At 40.6% G+C, this 12,646-nt stretch overlaps 1 protein-coding gene across 4 annotated transcripts in view; it reads right to left on the reverse strand.

Moving 5' to 3' along the window:
- Positions 1-211: 211 nt before the first annotated feature.
- The window catches only part of SUSD5 (sushi domain containing 5), an 80,947-nt gene continuing 68,512 nt past the window's right edge, over positions 212-12,646 (reverse strand). For all 4 annotated transcript variants that reach the window (XM_065587175.1, XM_065587177.1, XM_065587174.1 and 1 more), the window contains one exon: positions 212-8,272. In XM_065587175.1, coding sequence (XP_065443247.1) covers positions 6,999-8,272 — 1,274 coding nt within the window. In that variant the 3' untranslated portion in view covers positions 212-6,998. The remainder of the gene's footprint in view (positions 8,273-12,646) is intronic.

Below are 12,646 nucleotides of genomic sequence, written 5' to 3' on the forward strand. Positions count from 1 at the left end.
TTTTTACTAAAAATATCCATGCTAAATCTGAGCCTTATCTATTAGTTTACAATATAGAACCACACTATGTAAAAATCCATGTACCCTTCTAAAATGGCAGTGATCTGTTTTCATTTTGTTCATGTGCCTTGTGGATTTTTATGACTTTTCTAATTTCCACAACATATGGTCCCAAGCCAGTTCAATTTTAACAAGTGCAGGGAGTTCTCAAGCTCCAGCTCTTTTCTAATGAGAAATAGCTGCTCTTCTAGTCCTTTAGTACTTAATGCAGCTTTTTTCAGCATTCTCATGTTCTTTCAAGTGATTTTTTTTTTCTGCTGCTATTGGTAAATGCCAACACTGTGTTACTGCAATAAATCTGTGTCCTTTCTGCCATTTATTCTTGGGGTCAGGAGGTGGGAAGGGCAGTGCCCCCTCCCTCCACTCCCCCCACCACCCCCCAAAAAAATCCTGCAACACCTTCGTCCTAGCAGCTTCTGTCTAGTTGGTGAGATTTTGATGTTACATCTTCATTTTCTTTTAATATTTATTCAAGGCTTATTTTATGCTCCGTTCCTTCTCTTGTACTGCATCTCGTTCAAGCTACTTTGTACATGTAGCAGTTTTGACAGAAGTGTGTTCCGGACCACTTTAACATGTGGCATTGGTGCACATAGCCATCTTGCACCTCATCCTACCACTCATGTGTGGGTATAACTCAACTGAGGTCAGTGGTGGTCTTGCCTATGACAGAACTGTAGTATTGAGCCTTTTATAATGGCTTACTTTTCTAATAATCCAGCAAGATATTTGGATAACTGCTCTTAGTCTCTCTGAGCCGCCCCCTGCTGCCCACAAGCAGTTATGTAATAACCTGTTGCAGATTACACAAATAAGAATGTTGTCAGCATTACTGGTGAACACTGAATGAAATTCATCCCAGAGGGTATGGTTAGCACCAGGCCTTCTGCCCCACTTAAGCTCTATGTTAAGATCTTATGTTGGACAGAGGGTTTTGCACAGGCCTTTTGTAAGATAGTGAATTTCCTGGAAGTTTTAGCTTGAACTGGATCACAGACTTTGGCTGTAAGTCTAATTCCCAATGGGTATTTTTCCACACGTCTAAACTATCAGACAGTTGGGTATAGTGACCATCTCTATTGAGCTGTAGACTGTGAATCAGGACTGGACTATTAGCAGTATTGCAAGTTGGGAGTGAGTTTATTTGGCAGAGCTGTATTGAGTATTCTAACATGGACTCTTTCTAGCTACTACAGTGCCTCACTTGCTTCTAACTCACTTTCATAAGCTTCAACATTCATTCAAATAAAATAGATAATGGGGGGGGGTTTTCGTGTATTGTTCAAACATTAGAGTAGTTATGTTCTGAAAAGCTACTATACAATGGCATAATAGATTCCATACTTACTGTGTCTCAACGATTTCTATATTAAATATGTTCAGTTTAGAAGGAAAAAATCTTTTTCTAAGTGTCAGTTCCTGCAAATTCAACCTTGAATCTGAAAGTTAAGCTGGGTTCTTTCTCTCACACTGCCAGCAATAAAGATTTTTGCCATGAAACCTTAATTAATCATTCTGTTGCCAATTCATAAGGCAAAACAGAATCCAGTTGTCTCTCCCTTTCTCTCTTCCCCTTGAGCTGTATTGCTTTGCAATGCTACCAAGACAAAAAACATTTTTTTTTAAATTAATCATTAAAGCAGATGTGATTCTGAATATCTCTGGGGAAATACTTCTGAGTAAGAAGGTGTCATTTTTACATACATATTTTACAGTATAGAACTATGCTCATAAATGTAACTCAAGACGTACCTCAGAAACAAACTATTCCTTCTAAAACCATATTTGAACGTTCTGCTTTATATGGCTTTTTCTTACCCCATTGCTGTAGCTAACCTCCACTGCATATCCCTGCATTCAAGAAAGCTAATATTGGTGGATATTGACAGCAAAGGCAAACACAGGAAATCTGCCCCTTTAAAGGGGTTCCCTTAAAAAGTGATTTTTAGTAACCTGCACGTCTTACAGCTCTAAATACTGAGTTGCAAATAGACAAAGATGTGTTGGATTGTAAATGTACTCATGTTTATTATGGCTGCAATTGGGGGTAAACAGTTGCCTGCATATGCCAGCTACTATGGAAATATGTTTAAGTTCTAATGTGGGCTGTAAACCAAAACTACTTCAGTTCAGAAAAAAATTCAATACTTAAACTGTGGAGAGGAGTACTGATGCCAGAGAAAACATACTCCTTTAATAATGTTTGAACATAGAGCTGTGATGCAGTTTGCAGCAGGGCAGTGAGAAAAACCCACAACTAATCCTTCATTGCTGCTGTCTGAACTTTTGGTTGTCTGCCATCCTTTAAACAGTGACTTCTTTTTTCTGGTGACTCAATGCGTGAATGACTTAGTGTGGAGAGTTTAAGCTACATACAAAAAGAGATATTAGTAAGAAATAGCCTGATTTACAAAATCAGTTGCTTAGACTCCCCCTCCCCCCCCCCCCCCCAAAAAAAAAAAGCGTTTGATCGTTTGATGTATGGAAACAAAATTCTGTTGAGTTCTCGGTTTTTAAAGTTTATAAATGGTAACCTTTGGGTAGAAGTTTCTTCGATTATTTTTAACCTCTTTGCCCCCTCCCCTCCCCGCTGCCTTTAATATAGTTTTTGGATAGGTGTGTTTAAATGGCATTAAGTAGTTAATATCATTCATTTTTACATTTGCAAAGCAATGGAATTTTTACCCATTTTAAAATAATGGGATTATGGGAGTCAGAGCTGTAACTGCATATAACTGTTTTAAAATTAGCTTTGTCCCTGTGTGTCCCTGTCCATCTCTCTCTCCTGCTCCCATTTATGTGCAAAAAGTGTTGGAACATTTATTTACTCTTTGGAGCATAATCCTGTAAAACAGAGGTGGGCAAACTACGGCCTGCGGGACCCTCCTGCCCGGCCCCCCAGCCCCTCCCCTGGTTTTCCCCTGCAGCCTCAGCTCACTGCACCACCGGCACAATGCTCTGGGCAGCAAGCTCCTGGGGCAGCGCAGCTGCAGAGCTACAGCCTGACTCTGTGCTGTGCGGTGGCATGGCTGGCTCCAGCCGCGTGGCAAGGCTGCCTGTCCTGGTGTTCTGGGCGGCACGGCTGTAGCACCGCCAGCGCTCTAGGCAGCGCGGTAAGGGAGGTTGAATAGAGGGCACGGGAGTTCAGGGTGGTGGTGTGGAGGCAGTCAGAGCCAGAGGGCAGGGAACATGGGTCACGGGGGGGGGGGGGGGGAAGGGGGGAGGCAGTCAGGAATGAGAGGAGGGGTTGGATGGGGCGGTCAGGGAGAAGGGGGTTTTCCCTGTCTTAATTTCAGCCCATTGCTGCTATTAACTAATGGAGATATCCTATCTCCTAGAGCTGGAAGGGACCTTGAAAGGTCATTGAGTCGAGTCCAGACCCCTGCCTTCACTAGCAGGACCAAGTACTGATTTTGCCCCAGATCCCTAAGTGGCCCCCTCAAGGATTGAACTCACAATCCTGGATTTAACAGGCCAATGCTCAAACCACTGAGCTATCCCTAGTTATACCCTTTTACTCTTTAAGTAATTCCTCCCCTCACTTTTGCCTTTTCATCCTTCCAGTATTTGTATTTATCATGCTCTCCACACCCTGCCTTAGTTGATCAGCCAAGCTACACATGAGAGGAGAGTTTGATTTCCCCTTCTCCTCCCCTTCCCCTCAACTATTTTGGTCAGTGTCTCTCTGGTTATTAAGTGCCCACAAGTGCAAACAGCATTCTAGTTCGGGATGTAAATTTCAGGCAGAAAAAACATTCTGCTGAATAGAATCAGGCTGATGACCTGGATTTAACACTTTTTGACTAATTCTAATATCAAAAGCAACAAGGAGTCCAGTGGCACCTTGTTTCTGTATCCACAAAAACAACAGGGAGTATATCTCTCCAAGAAATCCCTGAGGGAGAGACCAGTATTTCCTCTACAAACAAATTTGTTTAGTCAGTTATTTGAACAAGAACACCCCTCTCCTCCCTGCCTTTGTAGATACCTCAGAGTACTATGTTAATGTACATTTTGTTCCTTTTCATGAATAACAAGCATCTGTGAGTCTCACAAGAGCCCCATGCAGTTTGCATTTGTAACTTTATTTGTGTATGATTTTTTCATCATGTACGTTTCCTGACACTAACAGTACTGACTTTGTTTACTTAGCTTGTTGAGCTGTACTTCATTCAAATAACACTATGCAGAACTGTAACACTGATTTGGTGCTTTAAAATAAAAAAAGTTTAAAAATTGATGGTTTTTGCATTTATTTTGCAGTATATTTCCACACAGATAACAGTGTTTTAGTTGAGTTAACAGACTCCATAAAGTTACTTAGTGCTAAATCCATTGTTTAAAAAAAGTTACCTCATAAAAATATTTTACAACTGTAATCCTAGGTTATTTCATATTCTAGAACACATTAAAGTCATGCAGTATAACAGGAAACACACTATTTACAAACCTGCACTGTTTCTATTCTTTCTGTCTATATCCAGGCAACAATACTCAACTCCTCTTGCTCACTATAAAGTCCTATTCTTTCACAAAATGTGTAGCTATATTTTTAAAATCCTGTTTTTAATTTTTGTTAGCAGTATATGGGGATTGAGTTACGCAAAATGGGGCCAAAGTTACTCAGAATATACACCACTGTAACTGAAGACAGAATTTGGTCCTATATGATCTCCACTGATTCGTCTTTCAATATTTCACCTTTTTCTCCCTTCATGCTTTGATCTATTGAATAATTTGAGTATTTTGGCTGAGACTGCACTGTAAGGAGTAGAAGACGAGCTCATTTCTGACCTGTAGATTATTCATAATTATGAGTACTACTTTTGTCATTAGGACAGGTAAGAACAAATAGTAAGATTTTTTTCATTCCTAAATAAGCAAAATTATTCCAGGGATAACAGAAGACACCTTCTATATCTCTCTCCCATATTTATTCTTAACAATTCTAAATAGGATGTTATATTGGAAGAGCCTCCAAGGTCTTCCTTGCCTAGGTTTGTTTTTATACTTCAAACCAAAATAAGCAGTTTTTATGAACTTATGTATCTCCCACTGTTCCACATATCTTTTGACCACTTTCTACTCCCCTTCAGTTCATCAGAGAATAAGAACATAAGAATGGCCATACTGGGTCAGACCAGTGGTCCATCTGGCCCAGCATCCTGTCTTCTGTCAGTGGCCAGTGCTGGATGTTTCAGAGGGGATGAACAGAACAGGGCAATTATTGAATTGTCCAGTCCTAGCTATTGGCAGTCAGGGGTTTAGGGACACCTAAAGCACAGGGTTGCATCCCTGACCATCTTGGCTAATAGCCATTGATGGACCTATTCTCCATGAACTTCTCATTCTTTTTTGAACAGAGTTATTCTTTTGGTCTCCACAATATCACCTGGCAATGAGTTCCATAGGTTGACTGCATTGTGCAAAGAAGTACTCTGCTATTAATTTAATTGGGGAGATCCCTGGTTTTCGTGTTATGTAAAGGGGTAAAAATCACTTACTTTCTCCATAACATTCATGATTTTTATAGACCTCTAGCATCTCCCACCTTACTCCTCTCTTTTCTAAGCTGACCAGTCCTTGTCTTTTTAATCTCTCCTCATCTGGAAACTGTTCCATACTCCTAATAATTTTTGTTGCCCTTCTCCATGCTTTTTCCAATTTTAATTTTGTTTTTTTGTTTTTTGAGATGGGGTACCCAGAACTGCACGCAGTATTCTAGGTATTGGAGTACCTATTATCATGGAGTAGATTTATATCATGACATATTTTTCTGTCTTATTATCTGTCCCTTTCCTAATGGTTCCTAACATTGTTAGGTTTTTTTGACTGCTGCTGCACGTTGAACACAAGTTTTTCAGAGAACCATCTGACCCCAACATCTATTTTTTTTTAAACATATTTGAGTATACAAGTGTACTTCAGTCATCCCATAGAATAATGTGGCAAATATATTTTACATTATAGGCTGTGTATTTAAATTCAACATCTTCATCAGTTGGTCTTAAAGCACTATTACTCAGAAGAACAAATTACTTTAGATGTATTTTCCTGCCAAGGTCTTTATTCCTGTCTGGCTCCTTGATGAGTAAGGGACTACCCATAGCACCTGAAAGGAGGAATGCACTGACTACCACAGTGCTTGCTTACTTTTAAAGGAAGAATGGAGTTTTCTAGTATTTGTATTATCTCAATTCCAGTGAGAAAGCATTACTTCCACAAAAAATATTAATACCAAAAAAGGCATTTCTTTCCTAAGGTTAAAACAACACCCCCTAACCCCAAAATATCCTAATGTCCTACATGTTTGGTTAACGTGCTTTAAGAAAATTTCACAACATTGAAGAAAAGTACCTTAGTGATCATCTCTCCAAATGCAATATCACCCATTACATTAACATGCTGTACCAAATATTTTTCCTCACATGATATGCCATGTAATCATTGGTTTTGGTCTACCCTGACAAATTTGGTTAGTTCTAAAAGAAATAACAAACACCAACATATGTGGTAGCTCAAAGAGAGACTTTTGCCCCGCATCTCTTTGCCTGGCTCACTGAGAGTAAAGCAGAAAGGTCTGACCAGTCCTGCCATTGGCTTGTCGTAGACAAAGAATTTGCTTTTATTAATTAATATGAGCAAAATATAAATGCTGGATGATCTCCAGTTGCGCTACCAAACACATTCTTTTTTGCTGAGATCTCCAAAAAGACCCATGTGGTAAAAATGTACAGATTCTTTAACACTGAAATGTCAAGATATATTAAGTTGTGATTTCAAACAGCTGAACTTCCTTCTTTCCCACACAGGTTTTTTGTTTTTTGTTTGTTTGTTTTTTTGCCCCCTGCTTCCTGCACTGATGGGTTTCAGTGTCCACCATCCATGTGACTTTTTTTTCTTGCTTTCCTAGTGTCTGCTAAAAAACAGGTAGCAGGTTAGACTTTCTGCATTTCAATCTGTTGGTGGTGTTGGGGATGTCTAGCCTGACCTTTTCCGTTCAATTTATATACAGAACTCTTCTGTTGCCGTTTTTTGAAACACCACACCGCCAGTATCGATGCAAACAGTAACAAACATAGAACAATCACAATGATAGCTATCATGGGATCTTTATTTGGGCTAGGACAATCCTCTCCTACACAAGGTTCAGAAGTGGGGAGAAGTTTTTCTCCTGTGCCATAAGTGAGATTTTCTTGCTCAAGAAATTCATTAGACAATGAGTCAGTAAAGACCTCCCGAGTTGGTATAGTGGTTGCTGCTTGTGTTGAGTATGCTGTTGTTTCTTCTGTCTCTGGATATGGAATGTGGTCAATGGGACTGACTGTTGTAGAGGTTTTCAATGTAGCAGTTTTCAAGTTAGAGCGGTCATGCTGTGTAGTTGTTGTAGTAGACTCCTGAGTCACAAATCCCAAAGATGTAGTTGGGTGATACCTGATCACATCCTCAGAGCCCTTGCTAGCACTCACGTTCTCGGGAGCACTAGTTGGTGTTAGTACTAATGGTATTTCTTTGATCCCATAATCACGCATCCTTGTTGGGGCTGCCACAATCTGTGTTAAATCCTTGTCTGGAGCTGGATTACTGTTGTCTGCTTTCCTAACTTCAACATGATTTGGTTGATCAGTTGTAAGGATAATGTCATCTTCTGTTCCCATTGATCCATCAACCTTATCTTCCTCTTCGTCATCCTCCACTGCTTCCTGAGTTACAGGGTAACCATCTAACCAGGATTCATCAGTATTGGTGACTGTATCTTTCATTGCCTTTGTATCATTGTTCACAAGAACAGGTCCAATGGGGAAATCCTTGCTGTCATAAATCATTTTGTTGCCAGGTTCATTATAGATGGTTTTCACTCCAATGTGGTTGTTGCCATCAGAAAATTGTGTTTTAGTGGCATCGTTTGTGTCTTTGTCAGATTCAGGCTCACTGAAAGACTCTGCAGGGAACCAAAACAAGTGTTTTTGGCTCAGCAGTGACACAGGTGATTCAGTTGGTGCCTTGCTTCCTTTCTCAGTAGAATCTATACCCTGCGTAACATCTTTGTTGCTTCCAACATTTTCTGCCTCTGTTTCTTTAGGGTGGGAAAACTCCTGCTCTTGTTCCTCCTCGCCTTCCTCTTTGCCAGGCTCTTCCTCGTGCTCAGCCACAGGCATAGACCTGTCATCGGGAAAATTATCTTCATAGTCAATGTGTGCCTCAGTCTCATCTGAAAAAGTTTTTTAATAAGTTTAATTTGGTAGAAAAAACACTGGGCTCCTGGGATGAAGATTTGTTGTTATGCTGTGAATTAAGTGTTGTGCAGTGGTGTCCCTTAAAACATGGCTTATACCATATTTTATATGTTGTTCTGCCTTTCATTGAAATATAAGTGGTCACCACAACTCTGATATATTATAGCAAGTTATATACAGTTTGGATAATGTTGCTACAATTTTAACTTTAAATGTATTGACTTTCCAACGCTCTTTTAAAAAAACACATAGAATTTATTATGCCCCCAGTTAAAGTTGTATACATGTTTCCACTCTAAAGAGCCTTTTCAGTTGCTTATAATTTTATCAAGTGTTCACCTTTTAGACTATTTTCCAACTCTGCTCCCTGAGGGCAACATTTTTAAAAATTTGAGCAAAACAGTTCAGCTATTTTCAAGCGGGAGAATAAATGGGAGGAAAAAAGACAGTTCTGCTTTTGTTTCAAAAGTTTCAAATTTTTAAAAATAGTCCTAAATATTTACAGGAAAATATTCCCTGGGACACATGCCTTCCAGTGGTCTGGTGAAAATTAATTTTTATTTGCCCAATTTATGAAGGTTTAAATATATATGTATGTGTGTATATAATGTCATCTATTATGCATAATTTTTATCATATTTTTTTTTAAAATGCTGTCCCAGTGTTCCACTGACACTGTGCCTGTGCATATGTGAATTGATAGGAATTTCTCATCCATATGTGATCGGGTAATTGACTGATATATACATGCAAAGAGGTAAAGTTAAGGTTCACAGGCATTTCCTGATCCCTAAGTGTTTTACTTTGCAGCCTTACACTATCAACATTGATATTTCAATTAAATGTTTTCTTAGTGTTGGGGTTTAATATTACCAACCATAATACCCCTTTAAAGCTTTTTTCTGGGAACAATATTCCATTGTCAGAAACTGCTTCCCAATGATTAGTACTGCCAAATTTATAAAAGTCAAACCTGATGCTGTTACAAGACAAAGGGATGGTGTTGAAATCCTGGGCCTATTGAAGTCCATCGGAGTTTTGCCATTGATTTCTAAAGAGCCAGGATTTCACTTTGAATCTCTAATGCCAGACCACCATATGCAACAAAAAGTACATTGCTGCTGACTGTGTAAAAACAGCCTGCTCTTATCAAGGTATTCTTCAAGGAAAGACCAAAACAATTTCTAGAATACATTGCTAAAAAGCTACTTTCAAAGAGGTATAGTATTTGATGTATTTGACGCTGAAGGGTCAAACTAAGTTTTGACTATTGAAGTCAATGGGAGTTTGCCTCAAAAAGGACTATCAGATTAGGCCCTATAAATGAGGAATGATATTGCCACTGAAATACAGTCAGCTCTTTAGTGGGAGGGTAGCAGCCCTGGGGCGCTTTGCATTCTGCACAATAACAGAGTAGGTGAAATTCTGGCTAGGGATACACAGGGAAACCCTTGATCTTCTGATATATGCCATGGGATTTTGTCCATGCAGAGCAGACGGGACCTCAGTTTTGAAAGGTCTCATCTGGAAAACACTCACTGTATGTGATATGGATCTGTATTTATGTACCTCAAATGAATGAAAGGCTTGCCCGCTAGGATATAAATCTATAGTGCCAGGTATTTAAATACTGATGCCTAGACTTCAGAATAATGCCCTCGGCCATCACCATTTGGACTACACATCTATTTCAATAAATAGATTACCAACAGGGCTGCTGGAACAATTTATATTGTGGGGGTGCTGAGAGCCATTGAATTGGATTGTAAAGCTTGTATATAATGGAAACCACTTCAATCCAGGAGGTGTTGCAGCACCCCCAGCACCCGTAGTTCCAGCACCTACAGTTACTAAAAAACAATCAAGTGCAGTATGGGGGAAATAACATCATGTCTGAGTTTGATATAGAGACACTCCCCCAGCCCTTTCATCCCCACTACTCATTTCACAACAGCCTGAAATAATCAGGGCTTACAACACTAAACAAAAGTTTCAATTAAAGACAAAAAATAGAAGACTGCATTACTATTAATATTTCTGCTGTTATTTGAAAAATAATTACAGTCCAATGAAAATTTTGCTATCTGGGCAGGATGCCTGATTTTGAGCTCACACCAGTTTTATTCAATTGAAAGTTGATGCAATTGCTCCTGGTTCGTGCTGGCATACGAGCCTAGAGAACCATGCCTAGAATCTGGAAAATAAACTGAATCAGAAAAACCGAAGACTGTTTAACCTTCAGTGGAGATAGTAAAGCAATGACCCTGAGCCTAGCGAGAGGCAGGAAAGAAATCAATAACAGGAAACTATAAATGCATCAGTCTATAATGTACAAAGTCTCGTGTTTTTACTGCCTTGTTATAGGCTAACAATTTAGGGTGAGATTCTTGACTGAGGCCTGTCTCAGATTCTCCATCCCTGGTCCCAAAGCATGTAAGAGAGCTGTGCCCTTGTGCTGACTTACACTATGAAGGATAATGTATAGCTTCACTCTCCCCAACCGCTTCCCCCAACACACTCCCTGCTTCCCCTCATAACAAGGGGTTAGGATATGTCTGGTGTAGGAAGCAGATACACCAGCAGAGAATTTTCCCCACACAGAGAAACTTCTCCGCTGGCCCTCTCTGGTCAGTTTAAAAACATGGGAAAACTTCCATGCGATGGAGAGTGGATTTAGCAGACGGGAGAATTCAGCCCTTTAAAGCACAAACATTTCTGGTAGGACACAAATTCTTCTAACGGTTCATAAAATGTGCTCATGCAGTCTTTCATATCCTAACTGGTATTTGGAAGATTACCAGAATATTAAATCAACAGGTTTGTAAAATAAAATCATATACAAATTGTCAACAAAACATAAAACAGTTACAACATGCCAGCCTCGATACCTTAATTCCCTTCTCCCACTCATGAATTTTTCCACAGTGCCCTCTGGAAAGAATGCCTCACACCAGCTTGCAAGCCACCACCTCCTACTTATTCAAATCCCTCCTAAAAAATACCTGTGTGATGCCTGTTACAACCTGGCCTAGTCACCCTCTGTAAGTAGACCCAACATGCTTCTAAGCCACTGTGGACTCCACAATCCAACTGCGCATGAGGATGGGGGACAGCAAGTGACAGAGGGAGGCAGGAAGATGGAGTGAGTGGGCTGAGGCCTCGGAGAAGGGGCGGGGCAAGGGTGTTTGGTTTTGTTCAGTCAGAAAGTTGGCAACCCTACAACTGCCCTGGAACCAGGACCTCAGACCTTCTGAGCCGCCTAGGCCTGTCTTCACAGCGTTTTGGAGCATGTGGGAGAGAGCCTCCTAGCCCAGGTCAACAGACTCATGCTGGGTGCTCTAAAAGTAGTTGCATAGACAGCGCTTTGAAGTTGCAGGTCGGGATGGAGTTCTGAAGCCTAGTAGGGTTATCAGTTTTGGTTGGATGTATTCCAGGAGATTTCATCACATGACATAATCTTTAATTCCTGGAGAGTCCAGGACAATCCTGGAGGGTTGGCAACCCTAAAGCATAGGGAAGGGTGTGGGCTTTAGAGCCCAAGCTCCACCCTAACACTAAACTTCAAAACTTTGTCTATGCAGCTGCTTTTAGAGGCCCACTCACCTGAGTCTGGCAATGTGGGTTCTCAGATTTGCTCCCAGGGGCTCCGAACTGCTGTTATAGAGACATCCTCCTTTTTGCTTACACATGCTCCCCCTCCACCCCAGAGATCCACTCTGACTTCTAGTTTAATTATTTTGGGGAAAACGTGGTAGGAAGGCAAGGAACACAGGGTTTATAAGGGAATTTCTTAACCTGCTCATAAAAAGCACTAGAGATTAACAGATTTTTGCAAAATAAAAATCCTGAGATGCAGCTCCTGCTCCGCCCCTGTCTGCTCTCACCCATTCTGTGAGGTAGAGCTGGTCTTGTCAGTGTTTCAGGCTAGGCAGAGTCCTTCCTGCCTTCTTTCTCTCTTTCCAGCCCAATCTGCTTGCACATGGAGATGGATGGCTCTGATTCACAGAGAAGCACTTCAACACAATCTGTCTCTTTTTGCAATGTGCTCCTCTGGCATGCTTGATCATTTTATGTCCTCATGTTAGAATCATAGGGTTGGAAGGGACCTCAGGAGGTCATCTAGTCCAACCCCTTGCTCAAAGCAGGACCTAATCCCCAACTAAATCATCCCAGCCAGGGCTTTGTCAGGCCTGACCTTAAAAACTTCTAAGGAAGGAGATTCCACCACCTCCCTAGGTAACCCCTTCCAGTGCTTCACCACCCTCCTAGTGAAAAAGTTTTTCCTAATATCCAATCTAAACCTCCCCTACTGCAATTTGAGAACATTACTCTTTGTTCTATCATCTGGT

Source organism: Chrysemys picta, chromosome 2 (genome assembly GCF_011386835.1).
Source record: "Chrysemys picta bellii isolate R12L10 chromosome 2, ASM1138683v2, whole genome shotgun sequence".
Classification (NCBI taxonomy): Eukaryota; Metazoa; Chordata; order Testudines; family Emydidae; genus Chrysemys; species Chrysemys picta.